The sequence below is a fragment of the Alosa pseudoharengus genome, unplaced genomic scaffold (assembly GCF_046254945.1).
Source record: "Alosa pseudoharengus isolate Yale_2024_CS ecotype anadromous, Long Island Sound unplaced genomic scaffold, YU_APseudo_1.1 YU_APseudo_1.1_scf_12, whole genome shotgun sequence".
Lineage (NCBI taxonomy): Eukaryota > Metazoa > Chordata > Actinopteri > Clupeiformes > Clupeidae > Alosa > Alosa pseudoharengus.
Window position 1 is genome coordinate 22,642,704 of NW_027468587.1, and position 16,487 is coordinate 22,659,190.

At 40.6% G+C, this 16,487-nt stretch overlaps 1 protein-coding gene across 1 annotated transcript; it reads right to left on the reverse strand.

The window, feature by feature from the left end:
* Positions 1 to 667: 667 nt before the first annotated feature.
* On the reverse strand, positions 668 to 15,284 carry LOC143118411 (uncharacterized). Its single transcript, XM_076279469.1, has 7 exons — positions 15,171 to 15,284; positions 12,726 to 12,777; positions 11,877 to 12,043; positions 11,471 to 11,609; positions 7,926 to 8,043; positions 7,116 to 7,358; positions 668 to 781 (listed from the first exon to the last, which is right to left on the reverse strand). The coding sequence occupies exons 1-7, from the start codon at positions 15,243 to 15,245 to the stop codon at positions 724 to 726; spliced, it is 852 nt and encodes a 283-aa protein (XP_076135584.1). The 5' UTR covers positions 15,246 to 15,284; the 3' UTR covers positions 668 to 723.
* Positions 15,285 to 16,487: the final 1,203 nt, after the last annotated feature.

Genomic DNA, 16,487 nt, shown 5'->3' on the forward strand with positions numbered 1-16,487 from the left:
TACATTTAGCAAATAGTATAAATGGAATAAAGCTCCTTAAAAATGAGCACGGAGGTCTGATTTAAATGACAGCTAGCTGAGCCAATAAGACAACACAATTGCCATTAGAATTAACTTAGCTTGGCTGTTAGCCTGGTCGGGACCAGGCTAGGTGCAGAGAATAAATCCCCATGGTAACTTATGTGCCATCTCTTTTGTGAAACCAAGTCTAGGCTAAATTCTAGACACTAAAACAGATCCACTTTCGTGTCACAGTAGGCTATACCCTGGCTTTGAGCGCAATATACCTCGCTAACCCACTAATCGAGATTCATAGTATACCCCACATGACATGACAACTTTCTTGATTCTCTTGTAAGATTATTTTTTCATGACTAGCTTTCTTTATGTGCTCCATTACTGTTCCTGTAGTGTGTGGACTGATGTTTGTGGTTGTGGTTTAATGTGTTAGTTTTTCTTAACCACTTTTTGAACGAATTGGTTGCTTTGCACTGTTCCCATTGGTGTGGACGATGTTTGTTATTGTGACTTACTGTTTCAGTCCTTCTTGAAGTGCCTTGCTAGATAATGTTGATAGTGTCAGCGGTGCGGGTCTGTTGATCCTTCCTATGTTCTCTCTCTCTCTCTCTCTCTCTCATACACACACCTTCTTAGATAGATAGATAGATAGATAGATAGATACTTTATTGATCCCCAAGGAGAAATTCAAGGAATTCTTGCTTCTCATTCCCAGGCCATCAGCAACTTCTGAAAGGTCACGAAAGCGCCGTGTCCAGGCATGCTGTTAGAAGCCAGAGAGAGTCAAATAAAGAGAACAGATTAACAACAACAATGTTTCCAATGAACCAGTCATTATCATAGATACAGGCAATGTATTTTCCTGGTTGGATATTTTTGTGGCTGATCTGACTGAGAGTGCCTCCGGGTGTTCTGTATCCAAGTGTTCTGAATCCGATTGTTGTACGTTCAGATGAACATGGTGACAATTTTGTGAAATTCATGAAGTGTGTCAACAACATCCTCACATGGCCATCGGACCAAAGACAGATCCCTTGTTGGATGCCATTCCAACATATCATTTGTTGTGTCAGTGTGCCAGACATCTATGTACGCAGTGCTCGCCAATACAAACTTGACCAAAAGGACCATGACAAAATTATGTCACTGCTTCAACAATTTCTTGGATAATAGTTAGACACTATTCAATTTAATTTTTTATTTAATTTTATTTGGAGAGTGACAGGGGCAAGGAAAAACTCCCTTCTATTTGTAGTGTTCTTACACTATGTAACATTCTTGTTATTTAGTTCTTTAAAAGTTTGATGGTGGGTATCTTTCATGGAGGATAAGGGTTTAATCCGTGACGATCTCAGTATTTAATTGTTTGCCATCACTGAGCATAATACTAAGTTATTTCCACTATTTTCATGCTTTATCATCACTAAATTCTCCCTGATCTACACTGCATTATGAAGAATAAAATTCATATTATGGAGCTTCATAATCAAAGGTTTTATTTCATTAAAAGAAAGAACAAATATGTATCTTTATCTGGTACTATAAATCCCATTAGGATCATCAAGTTTTCCACATTTTGTTATGTTTCAGGCTCATCTTAAAATGGATTCAGTTCATTTGTTCTCTCATCAATCTACACATAATACTCTAACACTCCACAAAAAATCAGGTGTTTGGAGTGGTTTGTAAATGTTTAAAAATAAAAGTCTGAAACATTCCATTTACATAAGTATTCATACCCTTTGTTATGACACTTGCAACTGAGCTCTGGTGCATCCTACTTCTATCAATGGTCTTTGAGATGCTTTTACAACTTGATTAGAGTCCACCTGTGCCTAATTTAATTCATTGGCCATTATTAGGAGAGGTAGACATCTCTTTATATACGGTCTCACAGTTGATGGTGTATGTCAGAGTAAAAACCAAGCCACAAGGTCAAGATAATTGTCCGTAGACCTGCGAGACAGGGTTGTGTGAAGACACAGACCTGGGGAAGGATACAAAAACAATTCTGCAGCATTGAAAGTGCCCAAGAGCATGGTAGCCTCAATCATTCTCAAATGGAAAAGTTTGGAACAACTAACAGTCTTCCTAGATCTGATCTGGCCACTCAGCCAAACTGAGTAATCCAGTCAGGGCCTTGGTCAGACAGGTAAAAAAGGACCCAGTGGTCACTATGAATGGGATCCAGAGTTCCTTTGAGAGGATTAGAGAAGCATAAAGAAGGACAAATATTACTGTTAGTTGTTCCAATCTTTTCCAGTACTTTCAATGCTGCAGAATTTTTTTACTTTTACATAATTTTTAACCACTATTAGAACAGTAGTTTTGGGCTTCCAAAAATGGCAAAAATGCCAATGTGTCAATTAGGGCCGTGGCACCCGAAATTCAAATGAACGCCACGGTCAAACCGTTTGAGATATTGACCTGAAACTTCAGATTCCTTCGTTTGGTAACATAAGGCTTTTCAGCAAAATCTGAGAGGTACCATGTACATGATACTCCGATATTGGCTGTTTTCACATGGAATGACCCTAGTCCCTCCCCCTCCCTCCTGTGCAATTGAAACCCTCCTAAACGCGCATGTCGTCATGTTATTCGCCTTGTTCACCCAGAACGAGGCTATAGGGTACACTTGCCATCACACTTCAGTCCAGCAGATGGTGGCAATGCACTCCGTTTGCAAACTGCCAAAATAAAAGTTCACAGAAAAAGAAGAAGGGTTCGCTGGCCTGCCCATAGGGCCTGCCAGACGAAGATTATAAATGGCGGAGCAAGATAGTTTGTCGTAGTTCACGTCTATGGGCGCAAAATGTACCTGAAATTGTCAAGAGGGTTTGAGGATTATGAAAACATGTCCAATTGACATTCCCAACTAGCCTATATAGAACCAAGATCTTAGCATATGTGGTAAAATTCTGAGCTGGCCATAGACTTCAATAGATTAGAACAGTCACTGCCTCTGCTCTGCATAAAGGGGGATTTTGTAAAGAATTACAAAAAATCTAAGTACTTTATTTGTAGCTACAGTAAATTAAGAAATGCTTTGGCTGGGGTAATTCACAAAGCAGTATTTACCTCTTGCAGAACTGTCTAAAAAAGACAGCCACCTCCTAAAAAGATGGCATCATGTCATATGTTTCAATACATTCATATATTTTGGAACTCATATTAAGTTTGTATCTTTTTTAAGAATTAATATTCTGTGATCTGCATAATTACTAATACCCAACTAAGTTTTTCTCAGTCGCTTAGGTAAATTTCTTTAATCATCCTCGACATTTGCAAAACAGTAAGTGCATTTCTCAAAACAATTCGTACAAATAGCCAAACACCATGGATTATCTGCAAAATCTCTCTCTTGCTCAAAATCCCTAGTGCTTAATGCTTTTTCATTTTCAACTAGGTGGCATTATACATCAAATGAGTGGCTATGGGATGATTTGACATGGCCCCTTGAGATCAACATCCAAAAAAAATGTGGTCCTCCTACGGTTTTCGAGATATTCACAGAAAACTGTGTCCACCCTACCCTCCTTTCGGGGGTCCAGTGCGGCGAGGGGCCGACAGATCAAGACAAAAACAATGGTTCCGTGGTATCCTTGTGGGGCTACATGCCCACCAAGTTCCGTGCACCCCATTCTTTGCTTTGCTGCGCAGCAGTTATAATAATGTGGCTACACACTGTCATCATTTTTAAATGCTAGTTGTTCCAGTCGTTACCAGTTGTAGTGTATGTTTATGTAGGTCACTAGATTCTGTGGTATGTTCAAATTTCTATATTCAGTAAGCAAGTAAGTGTTTACCAGTGCCTGCATGTTAGCCTGATGGCTGTTACTAGTGTTGTAGTACTCAAGTCCGGTCTCAAGACCATTTTTAGCTTACTTGGACTCGTTTTGGAATTGAAATCAAAATTACTCGGTCTTGACTCGGTCTCGACCTACATTGGAAGGAGGCGGACTCGTAATTTTAGCGCGAGACCATGAGTCCTTTCCCCCCCCATTTATTTTGTAATTGTGTATATTGCATAGCATATTCTAAAATATCCACCATTAGAGATACTCTTATTTTAATAAAAATTATAATATTGACTGTATTAAATTATATCCCATGGTGCTATGCTGCACAGTGCAAAGATTTTGAGAGACAATCTTTGTCCAAATGGCACAGCAGTTATTCTGGAAAGGGTTGAAGTAGCCTGACCTACGGTTTTGGCATAATCTATCATTCCAATGCGTGCCTCTGGTTATGTGCCAGAGCATAGTGTCCCCTGGCTACCTTTTTATATGTTCTCTCTTTTTTTACATTATTTTAACTCCTTCAGTCATTGTCATGTTGCCCTTTTCATTTTTTTCCTTCTGCCTTAGGTCATTCTTTTGTTTATTGCACTCAGCACTTTATTGTGAAGCACTTTGGTGCGGCTCAGCCATCTGTAAATGCGCTATAGAAATAAAATTTGACTTGACTTGACTTGACAAGATGAGTGAGCAATCCGCAATTATTAAATTAAATTAAACCACAATTCAACACCTTCAACTTTAATGAAATGTTGACATCATGCCATACAAATTTTTGACTCCAGCTGAGTCTTAAAGTATTGTTCAGAAAAGAAGTTTGGTAGACAAAACTGTGCTAGACTGCTCCTATAGCCAACAATCCCCAATCTACCCTTTGGGAATTTAACTGTTGAATATGATACTTGGGCAGTGTTGGGAACGTTACTTTAAAAAAGTAATTAGTTATAGTTACTCACTACTTGTTCCAAAAAGTAACTGAGTTAGTAATTGAATTACTCTATGATAAGAGTAATTCGTTACCAGGAAAAGTAACTATTTGTGTTACTGTTACAAAAAAAAGTTGCTATATGTCAAAGAATTTGGATTTTTTAAGCAGTTTTGAGCAGCCAGTTGAAATGAGTAGAACAGACAGGTGTTTGTAGGCTACATAACTTTCGATATTTATTAGATAGATAGATAGATAGATAGATAGATACTTTATTGATCCCCAAGGGAAAATTCAAGATATTGCAAATCGACAGACCTATGGTTCACTTCAGCCTGTGTCATAGGTTTTCGTTGTGAGGCAGAAAGATCTAGCTTTTGCTGTGTGTGTGAGATGCTTCACTAGCTTTAGATGCGTGTGTGAGATGCTTCATTAAATTAGAGTTGCTTACAACGGATGTCGACAAAGTCTTCGCTTCTGGACATAATGTAGCCTACACATTACATGCACGTTCTTGCTTGCCTTGATGAATTTGAAGTAGTGCTTATATCTCCACCTTGAAAATGCCAACTTTTCGGTTTGCTCCTGACCTCTGCTGTTTCATCGAATCTCTATTTTAGCTGTTGCATGTGTGTGTGTGGCACGTGTGCTGGCAAGTGTGTAAAAACACTGGCTCTGATTGGCTATCATGAAACATGACTCTGCCTTAGCCAATCATAATCGCTTACGTCGTTATTAACCCACCTCCTCACTAGCTGTGAGGCAGGGTGCGTTCGGATTACACAGTTTATTCAATCAATGCATAGTAACGCACCGCATTTAACGTCCAGTAACGTTAACGGCGTTGTAACGATTGGGAAAAGTAATTAGTTAGTGAAAAAATAACGTTGTTACCAGGCTTGGAATTTCACCATTCTGGGGGCAAGGCCACTTGGCCTTCAGTTGGGCACAAAGGCCACATGTCAGGGCACCAAGGCCAAAGTTAACTATACAGTAGTAGGCTATAAAAATGATCAAAGTTGTATTTAGCCTATTCACTGCAGTAGACCTGCATCACTGTATGAAACATTACAAAAACATGAAACATGACATAACATAGAACTGTAAATCATCTGATCATCTAATATTTACAGATATCTAGGCTATATATAAAATTTATTTTTATATTTGGCCTGTTATGAAATCATGTATTGAACAATTTAAGCACAGCTCAGCTTTAAGAAACTCAAATAGCCTAGATGCATGCTTAGCATTTTGTGATCATTAAGGCTACTTTCACAAACTCTTAGCCAGCTGTCCTCTGATTTACCAATATCTAGGCGATATTTTTAACATTTATTTTGTATTTGGCCCGTTATGAAATCATGTGGAACAACTTAAACACATTGTAAAACTTAAAGCCCAAATTTGGAGACATCCATGTATGTCGAACTTCACTGCAAATTCAAAACGGGATTACTCTGGAACGGCTAACTGTACAGGGGACTGCTTTACACCTTTGTGTTCGGTAAGGTCTCCTGTTTATTCTGATATGATGGTTTGTCATGTGTTAAAAGAAGGGTTCGTAAAGTATTCCACTGAGATGAATGGGTAGGGAGATCATGGGACGCAACCTTCAGTGTAGAATGTATGATTAAATTGAATTATATTATTTACTTTTCTCGCGAACCATTCAACACAGCAATTATCGGCTAACATCGTTTAAAAGCCGAGAAAAAGCTCTTTCATGTGATACTTGTGATGTCTGTGTGATGAATAGGCTACTTCGCGAGTAGTTCAACTAAGAATGGGTGAATTTGGACGCACTTTCTTTCTTGCGCTGTCACTTTCTCCACTGCGTAAAAGACTAAATTAATTTTATTTAGCACAGGCTGAATAAAAATCGCTATTAGTAGGACGCAAAGCAGAATATTGAAAGAAGGGGGCACCAAGGCCACCGTGGCCTGTAAACCTCTGATTTTCAAAGGGGCCTCACGGCCAACGCAAGGGGCTACGACGGCCATGGCCGTCGTGGCCGCCGTGAAATTCCTACCCTGGTTGTTACCTAATGCCGTTCTTTAAAACAGCGTTATTCCAAACACTGTACTTGGGTGATGTTAAATGTAAGTAAATCATAAAAAATCTACTTTTTTTTGGTCGGTCTCGATGCAGTCTCGAATCCTTAAAGACTCGGTCTCGACTGCATTTAAAAACCAACGGTCTCGGTCTCGACTCGGTCTTGACCCTTTAAAGACTCGGTCTCGACTCAGTCTCGACATGTGCGGTCTCGTGCCCATCGCTAGCTGTTACCTTGTTGCCTGTGGCATGTTACCTTTTTAGCACTCCATAATGCCTTTTAAAGTTAACGTGGGGACCCACGTGTTTGTTGGTATTACCAGTCAAAGTGGTGCTGTCCCTGGTGGACTCCAGTCTGGGAGCCATTGTCAGCACGCTCCAGTTCGACTCCAAGGTGGTAGTCCAGGGAGCCGTCATCCACGGGGCCCAGGTAGCGCAGGGTGCCGGTGCTGATCCGACCCGAGGGCAACAGAACCCGGACACGGTGGCCAACCTGCAGGTCCATGGGGGAATGTGGCACAAAGACCCGGTGGGGGCCAGACCCACTTCTCCAGGAAGAGACACTGCAGGGGGACAAGATCGGAGTGGGGGTGCGCTACTGAAACGTGCCACTGTGGAGATAGCTGGACAGATAACAGGGCAATTCACAAAGCAAAGATAGTCTGCTGCAAGGCAAGCTTCTGGTTTGCTAGGTTGTGCAAAATAAACCTGCCACCCTGATATTCATAGATCATTGAAGTTGACACCTCAGACAATTAAGTCTAAAGGTTAAAGACTATAGTATATATAGTATATATACTTTTTAGGGGGGATTTCTTCCTTTATATCAATAGGACAATGGAGAGAGATAGGAAGAGATGGGGTGGGATCGGGACATGATCGCAGGTTGGAATCGAACCTGGGATCCTATGGGCACTGAGACCCAAATGTGGTACGGTGCTGCCGCTTGCTCCACAGCAAGACTTAAGCGCACTTTCTAACAATGCATGGCAAAACTAGTGATTACCGGTATAATGAATGGCATAATTGCAGCATCAGTTTCTACAGACCTTATTGGGCCCAGGAACACGGTGTTACAATACGCATCTATATATTATACTGCCATATGTCTGAAAATATGAATGTGTTACCTGGTGTTTGTGTTTACAGACAAAGCTGAAGGTGGTCTGGAGTCACATGCTGATGAGGACATCTGACTGTTCTGTTCAGCCCTAAATTCCATCATCTCGTGTCTCCTGAGTGTGGTCCCTAGAAGAACAAAAGACAGTGACAACATAGGACAGTCTCAAACAAAAGTACATTGAAACCGCTCCTATGTAACCTTTTATGTTGGGTTTTAGTCACGCCCAGTGACTGACTGGACGGTCTGGCATGGAATACAATAAATATGATGCCTGTATCTTTTATTATGACCGCCGCGCAGCGAAATCTGACTAGGTTTAGTCAGATTTTTCTTTTTTTTTTTTCTTTTTTCGCATGCCCAAATTTCTGTCAATGATTCCCGGGACACTGAAAGACCGGGGTACACGAAACTTGGTGGGCATGTAACCCCACATGGATAGCATGGAACCATCGTTTTTCGTTTTGATCTGTAGCCCCCCCGCTGGACTGGACCCCCCGAAAGGAGGGTAGGGCAGACACAGTTTTCTATGAATATCTCGAAAACCGTAGGGTTTAGGAGGACCATTTTTTTTTTGTATGTTGATCTCAAGGGGCCATGTCAACCCATTCCATAACCACTCATTTCATGTATAGCGCCACCTAGTTAAACACAAAAAAGTAAAAATGAGGTGTTGTAATTGAAGGTATCTGTGACCTAACAAAGTCAAAACTGTACAAAATTGGAAGTGTAGGATCATTATGACACCCTCTGTATGCACGCCAAGTTTCATGGAATTCCGTTCATGGGGGGCCACACAATAAATTAATTTATGTTACTATACACCAACTGGCCTGTAGGTGGCCGGAGACAGTTTTCTGTGAATATCTCGATAACCGTAGGGCCTAGGAGGTCCACTTTTTTATGTATGTTGGTCTTAAGGGGGCATGTCAACCCATCCCATTACCACTTATTTTATGTATAGCGCCACCTAGTTAAAAATGAAAAAGCAAAAAAGGAGGTGTTTTCATCACAATATCTCTGGCTGACAAGGTCAAAACTGCACGAAATTAAAAGTGTAGGATCATTATGACACCTTCCGAATGCATGCCAAGTTTTGTGTACTTTCGTTCATGGGGGGCCTTACAATAAAATAATTTATGTGTACATTTAGTGACGTACACCAACAAGGATTCCCGGGACACTGAAAGACCGGGGTACACAAAACTTGGTGGGCATGTACCCCCACATGGATAGCATGGAACCGTAATTTTTCGTTTTGATCTGTAGCCCCCCCGCTGGACTGGACCCCCCGAAAGAAGGGTAGGGCAGACACAGTTCTCTGTGAATATCTTGAGAACTGTAGGGCCTAGGATGACCATTTTTTTCCGTATGTTTGCCTCCAGGGGTCATGTTAACCCATTTCATGTGCACACATGTGCACAAACAGATACACACACACACACACACACACATACATTCACAGTAATCATACGTATGACACATACTCACACAGTAGACATACAGTATGTACGCTTGCATGCACAGGCACATACGCAGGCACACACACAAGCACGCACACACACACACACACACACACACACACACGCATAACATAAACATGTACATGCACACAATTCAAGAATTTCTCAGAATTATGAACAGGCAAGATGGAGGTGGGGTTGTATAAAATTAATTTTACATGTGAAATCTATGAACTAATCATGTTTTGGTACTTGTTGTCTAGCAGATATCAGTGAGAATTGAGTGTGGATAATGCAAGAATTTCTCAGAATTATGAACAGGCAAGATGGAGGTGGGGTTGTATAAAATTAATTTTACATGTGAAATCTATGAACTAATCATGTTTTGGTACTTGTTGTCTAGCAGATATCAGTGAGAATTGAGTGTGGATAATGCAATTTTGTGAGACAGTTAGAATCATATAGGCCTTTCAGCGTGATTTATTTTTGTGGAAAAAATGTGCTGGACTGGGCGGCGGTCATATTTTGTACCGCTCTGCGGTACATCTAGTTTTATTATTGGTTTACAAAAGTTAGGCTACATGAAGCAATGACTTCTGGGAATTTCAAAACCAATTGCGTCTACTTCCTTCAGCACGGGGAATTGCCGATCTAGCATGCCTTGATCCTTGGAATTGTCCCCTTATAAAAGCTAATAAACTGCCCCCAAATGCACTTCGAAACATAAGAGAATGTCTGCTTAAATTTAGTGAAGGTGCTACGGTTGAAAATCTACAGTCGGAATTGACACATCTCGCCATGCACTGGGACAGCCTGAAAAAGTCTCCTCTAAACGAGTATAGGCCTACAGTCAAAACGTCGGACTTTGATGATGCCGCGGAGATATAGGAAGATACAGAAATAAACCTGGTGACTGGTGAACAAGAAATGTGCTACCTGCAAGAACTGTGCAATCTGTTGCTATTTCCTTCTCCAGCAGTTAAACCTCTTTACCTGTGCCTACAACTATATATGGTTAGCAAATTAATTCTAACACTGTCATGTACTCAAGTGGCATGCACTCTTAAATTCATCAAGAATCGCGTAAGGGCACGATTGTCACAGGATAATTTGGAGGCCTTTATGCTGATGGCGACAGAGAAAGAGGTCCTATAATGAACTTGGATGCTGATGACGTAATAGACAGGGTTGTGGAGAAGAGCAAGCTCCTTCGCACCTTTTTCACTGCATGACGTTAATTAAGACACGTTTGTGGAGCGGCTGCTCTGATGGGTTTCCCGTTTACCAACAAAACTACATTTGCGCGCAGCCGTGGGGCAGAAGACGCTTGGTGCCACAGTGTTATAAACTTGACTTAAATAGTCGCCTGCTGTAAGCTACAATCGGAATTTTTTATATACCCCTGGTCCCCTGTTGTCTCAATGATAATAACATCTCATTTCAGGCTATGATTTCAGAGTTTGCCGTTCATTTGCATTAACATCATATTTTGTCATTTTTGGCGAAGACATGCATTCCTTTAGGGATATTAAACATATTGAACATTCTCTAACCATCGTGATTTCGAATTGGTGCAGTTTTCAGCACAAAAACTCATTTTGTTCTTTTCATGGAGAGCACTGCTCTATGCTGTTCTATGGTGCTTTCTGCCTCTTGCGCACGCATGTTTTCGTGACGTTGCATAGAAATCCATGTATTCTAGGCTATTCTTTTTTCATTTTCATATTTCATATTGCATTCATTTTGGAGTTGTGCATTGATATATCCATGTTCTTGGTTCAGTCTTTATGCATATTAAAGTTAGAGTTCATCACCAATGGGGCTACAAACGTGTTATGTCCGTGCATGTGAAGTTATATCTGTGTGTTGCGGACACATGCACGCGCGTGCATGCGCGTCCCCGTGTGGGCCGCTGGTTGGTGAAAATGCCAGGGCCGTTTTTTAATCCCAGTCCGTCACTGGTCACGCCAATGTATAGCTAAACACTACATATCACTGTTGGGTTTTTGTGACATTTGGAGAATGCCCAGGTGTGGCATACTGTATAATGGGGTTGAAGGATAGGTGATTTGAGGTGTCTTGACGGATTTACTTGGAAAGTCTGGATCCCGTTCATCAAACTGGCCTTGTGGTCCATTCTCCAACACAGCCTCGAACAGCAGTTCTCGGGGAACCTGCATCCCCTCCTGCTTTAGGTAGATGCCACTTCTCAGCCAAGCCTCAGAGGTCAACTAAAGAAAAAAGGAACAATTCGTCATATAACATATTATCAGATATAACATACCATCAGCTCGCTGAACCTTTGATGTTCGCTGAACATTTGATTTAGATTTTCAAGCCTACAGATATAAGAACTCCCTCTTTCCTCACTAAACAGAGAAATCAAAGGGGGTAAACAATCAGGATGGGGAATGAGATACAGGAATGAAGAGAGTGAGACTGAGAGAAAGAGAGAGTGAGTGAGTTCAATAAAAAGAAAGAAAGAAAGAAAGAGAGACCTGGTTCCGTAGATCCTGCTGCCTCTTCTGCAGTTTGTAGAATCTCTTCTCCCATAATTCCCTCTGGCTGTTGAGCTGGTTCTTCAGAGTCTGGATATCGTCCTCAGCAGCTGACAGCCTTTTGTGGAGGGGAAGCTTGTGCTTAAGCCTACTGGCATCACCACGGCCTAAAGAATGCATGCAGGTATTCATTAATATACAAAATCATCAAAATGACCATGAATGTCATGATTATCACCATAATAACCTTTGAATTAACTAGAGGGACTGTTAACCTGGCCATAGGGCTCAGGCGTAAACTGTGGTTACTGTTGGGAGTGGCAGATAGACTGAAATTATACAAACACTGACATCTGCTGGACGGAAGGGTTTGGTTCATTACATTCATCATACACTAAACTGCATATCAGTTTTCTCACTAACATTTATACAGTGTTTTTCCTCTGGGAAGAAGCAAGAGCTAATCAAAACAAAATGGACCTTCATAGAAATGTAAACAGAGGCCAAATATGTTGTTCCAAACTTTGTTTTCACAAAGGAATATACTTTTGTGAATTGAAATAACCCGAAATCAATCATGAATATAGTGCAGACAATGTTAATATTGTACATGGATTTACCAAATAGAGACAGCTGATTTAGATAGATAGATAGATAGATAGATAGATAGATAGATACTGTATTGATCCCCAGGGGAAATTCAAGATTTTTGGATTAATTATTATATCTCCAAAGGTATAAAATGTCCACTATCTGCCATATTTACTCCTGTGTTTCAACGGCATGTTTTATTAGCTAATGCTAATGAAATTAAGTTTTGTTTCTCAATATAACAATAAAGTTGTGCACCTGATCCATATGGTCCCCTTGGATAGGTTTTTATTGCATGGTATGGACTGACCTGCAGAGAAAACATAAAATAAAGGAATAGGCCATGGGACTCAACAGACCTTACAAAGTTTTAGAATGCTAAGATATGTAATATGTACGTTACATAGAATGTGCTGTAAGTCGTGAACTTGATATGCATCTTAGTTGAAACTATTTTCTCCTTCAGTGCACTTACATGCAAACATCTGGGCATGCTAGGGCATATGACATCATGATATTGTACTATTTGTGAAGTGAGAAGAAATAAATAATCCGCTGTAGTGATCGGAAATCAATCAACCAATCAAATGATTCCTTTAAATTCATTCTGAAATGCTTTTTTTTTATTTCTTCACCAAAAATGTTCAGTCCACAATCTTGGTGAAAATGTCCTGATATTTCAACCAAAAAGCCAAGTTGCTAAAGTACCCTCAAAAGTGTCCTATTGGCTGGCCTTCAAAGTGTTACAGTTCCCTAGTTCCGCTTAATATGGAATAAGCTGTGAGGATTGCCTCTAGAGTAAGAAAATTTAACGTGTCACCATTAGAGTACCCTTCTAATGGTGAAAATGTGATGCAATGCCCTATGAGGTGCCCCTTAACATAATCTATAGTTGACCCTCCTGTGCCCTTCGATTGGAAAAGAGTGTCATTATATATGGAGTGCCCTCTATGCCACCCCTACATTTCAGGGCACCCTCTCTAGTACAGAAGGCAGTGGAATGCGGTGCTGTAAGGTGTACTGTGGGTGAGAAAGCAGAAAGTCGTGGGTGGTGGTAGCGTAGTGGCTAAGGAGCTGGGCTAGCATGCAGTAGCCTGAAAAGTTGTGGGTTCAATACCCAGCTTCCACCGTTGTGTCCCTGAGCAAGACACGCCAAGTTACTCAGGGGATAAGGGCCCTTGTAATACAACTGACAAGTCGCTTTGGAGCTAAAAGCGTTTGCTAAATTAATAAATGTTAATGTAAAAGCATGCCAAAGAAGGTGCTCCTCCTTCAGTGGAAAAATATGTGATAAGTGCTCTTAGAAAGGGATAAACTCCAGATATTCTGATGAAAAATCCTGATGTGCCTTCTTAGACGTTAAAAAAGCACTATGAAGTGCCCTTGCAATGGAAAGAAAAAAATCCCAGTGAAAATTAGCTGTAGTGCCCTACAGCCTCTTTACCACATACTCTCTAGGAAAGAGTCTCCCAAATTGTAATATGTTTTTGCAAGGGGCAGATAGCTAGGCTAATATCTAGTTAGCATTTTGATGTAATCTCATCTGTACTCTCCCTGTTTTGACTTTACAGTGCATTAGGCAAGGGTGTTCAGGGCTACAGCTTCACATTTCTATGAAAACACAATGAAAGTGAAACCGAATTTCAAAATCCAGATCATGATTCGTATCCAAATGATCAGGTTAGAGAATTGAGACATGGTGGCCCTCCTGCCTTGTCTAAAGTGAACTGGATGCGTAGTAGAAGTTATGCAACCTGATTGATTACATTGTTTAGATTGATAGACAAACGTACAGAACAAATGACAATACCCTCCACGTCATATTATGGGTGAGAGTATTAATAACAGAGATATCCTGTTGCTGACTATTTCACCAAAGCAAGGTAAAAGATCATTAAAAACTATGATGAATCCACTTTGTCATAATATGCAGAATAAGCTAGAATTTCTAACATTTTTCTTCGGGGGAGATCACCTGGACTCCCCCTCTACGTCTGAACTATCAACACCTCAGGTCAGGTGACATTATTTTCAGTTAACCATGTTTTGTATAAAGAGAAACAATTTCAAGCATATTAGTTTCCTGTTTGTTTCAGCAGACGTCTTGTTACGTTTGTCTCCATGAATGATGAAAACCGTTTCATCATACTTGAGACATTGTAGCTTTTTGGATGTGTGTATGTGTATATGTCTCCTTTTTTTGTTGTTTGCCCCTTTCAAACATCCATTTGACATGCTGTCAGTACAGTGCACCATCCTCTGTGTAACTATTTCAATGGTACCAGTTTCTCAAAGTGTACAGCACTCTGGAGTTTTAATGTGGTTGGTATGCATAGTAGGCTACGTGTAGACTGGGAGAACCCAGACAAACCTTTGGCAAATTTGAATTAGCTCTACAGGTCTATCTGGCAAAGAGGCCATTCACTCCCATTTCCAATGTTTCTAAAACCCCGGCACCAATCACAACCGTTGAGGTGAGCTTAACATGATGACATCGAAGTAGTTTTTGAAAAACGCTCGTTTGTTGAGATGTTTTTTTCCTGTTGCTCTGCATATGTTATCTCCTTCATTGCTCTGATTGGTTTTAGGTCTATCCAATTGTGTCCATAAGCATTTTGAACGGCGTCCGTTGATCCTTGGAAATGGGAGATGAATGAAGCTTGTCCAGACCCAATCTCAATTTCAACTGTAGACTGCACTTACCCAGAAAAACCTCCAGGTGAACAGTAACCCTTTGAATGTCCATACCAGTGCTGACCACAGGACGTATGTCACCATTCTGAGGCATGTTCACCAATGCATGGCAGCAGCTCTAGGTTTTACAGCTGTTGAAAAAACAAACAAACAAACAAATAAACAAACAGACCATTATTTAAATGACAATAACAAGAGGCTTCGGAATCCAATAAAGAATTACCCAAGGTAACCACCAAACTGTTAGCCTCTAATTCAGGGCACCCATTCTAAAAATACTGACAAATGCAGGAGTATAGAGCCGATGCCAGAGAATGTGCAGACAGCACAGAGAGCTGTTTCCTGTATCTATTTGTGTCGTTCTTCCCTTAAGCCTTTTTTCATTCACAGAGCTCATACCAACCTGCTGCTTACTACGCATACATTAAAAAAGACTGTATATTTGAAGACAATACAACTAAATTCACAAAGCTGACATGTACCTCTAACACGAGTCGGCTCAGTCAGTAATCTTCTAGTACTCCATGCGCAGAGCAAAAGGCCATACGCTGTGTGGAAGCCCTCCCTGACATGTTAGTGAGAGTTAGCCTGTTGCTATGCACACTAGGGCTGATTTGTAAATCTTACCTAATCCTCTTAGATGCAGACGTACCTGCCTCAGACTTGCATTTGTATAGATAGAGACTGATTCAGGCTGGTCATCCCTAGTAACCCTGGTCCAAAAGCCTGACATGTCTAATTCAGATTCAAAGGCGGCCCAATATTTCATCTGTAATGTTCTGTAGTTATGCCTGTAAATGCATACAAACACACTCAAACATGGAAAATAACATTGAATTGAACTGAAATTTAAGATGTCATGTGGTGGTACACACAAATGACAACGAAGACTCCCTCTCTCTCTGCACTCTGTGTGTGTGTGTGTGTGTGTGTGTGCGCGCATTAGAAAATGTTTTTTGACCTCCTGTGCCAGCAGCATTATGACTTATCCATGCAATTATATTCATTTACATCTTCTCAATGTGTGTGACAAGTAGGTTTGGGGTGGGGGCATGTGTTATCACTCGCTCACAAATAGTATGTCCTCTATAATACTGTATATTACATATGTCCCTGCAGTTCTACTTATTAACCACATGGGGGCATTCATTACTATGGTTTTTACTCTAGTGTTTGGAAAACAAGGAAAGCTCTGAGTTTATGCTTGTTGGAAGAGTCGGGTGATTAAAGCTTCGTTGATTTCTAATAATAATAATAATAATAATAATAATAATAATACGCTTTATTTGTGTAGCACCTTTCATACACAGAATGCAGCTCAAAGAG

Bases quoted from the DNA above. Each gene is read 5' to 3' on its own strand.
- LOC143118411 (XM_076279469.1), bottom strand. From the start codon at position 15,245: ATGGTGACATACGTCCTGTGGTCAGCACTGGTATGGACATTCAAAGGG. The intron at 7,359-7,925 runs GTAACACATTCA...GTCCCCCTGCAG, and splicing joins TCTGTAAACACAAACACCAG to TGTCTCTTCCTGGAGAAGTG. The intron at 782-7,115 runs GTAATACCAACA...GGCTTCTAACAG, and splicing joins GGACAGCACCACTTTGACTG to CATGCCTGGACACGGCGCTT.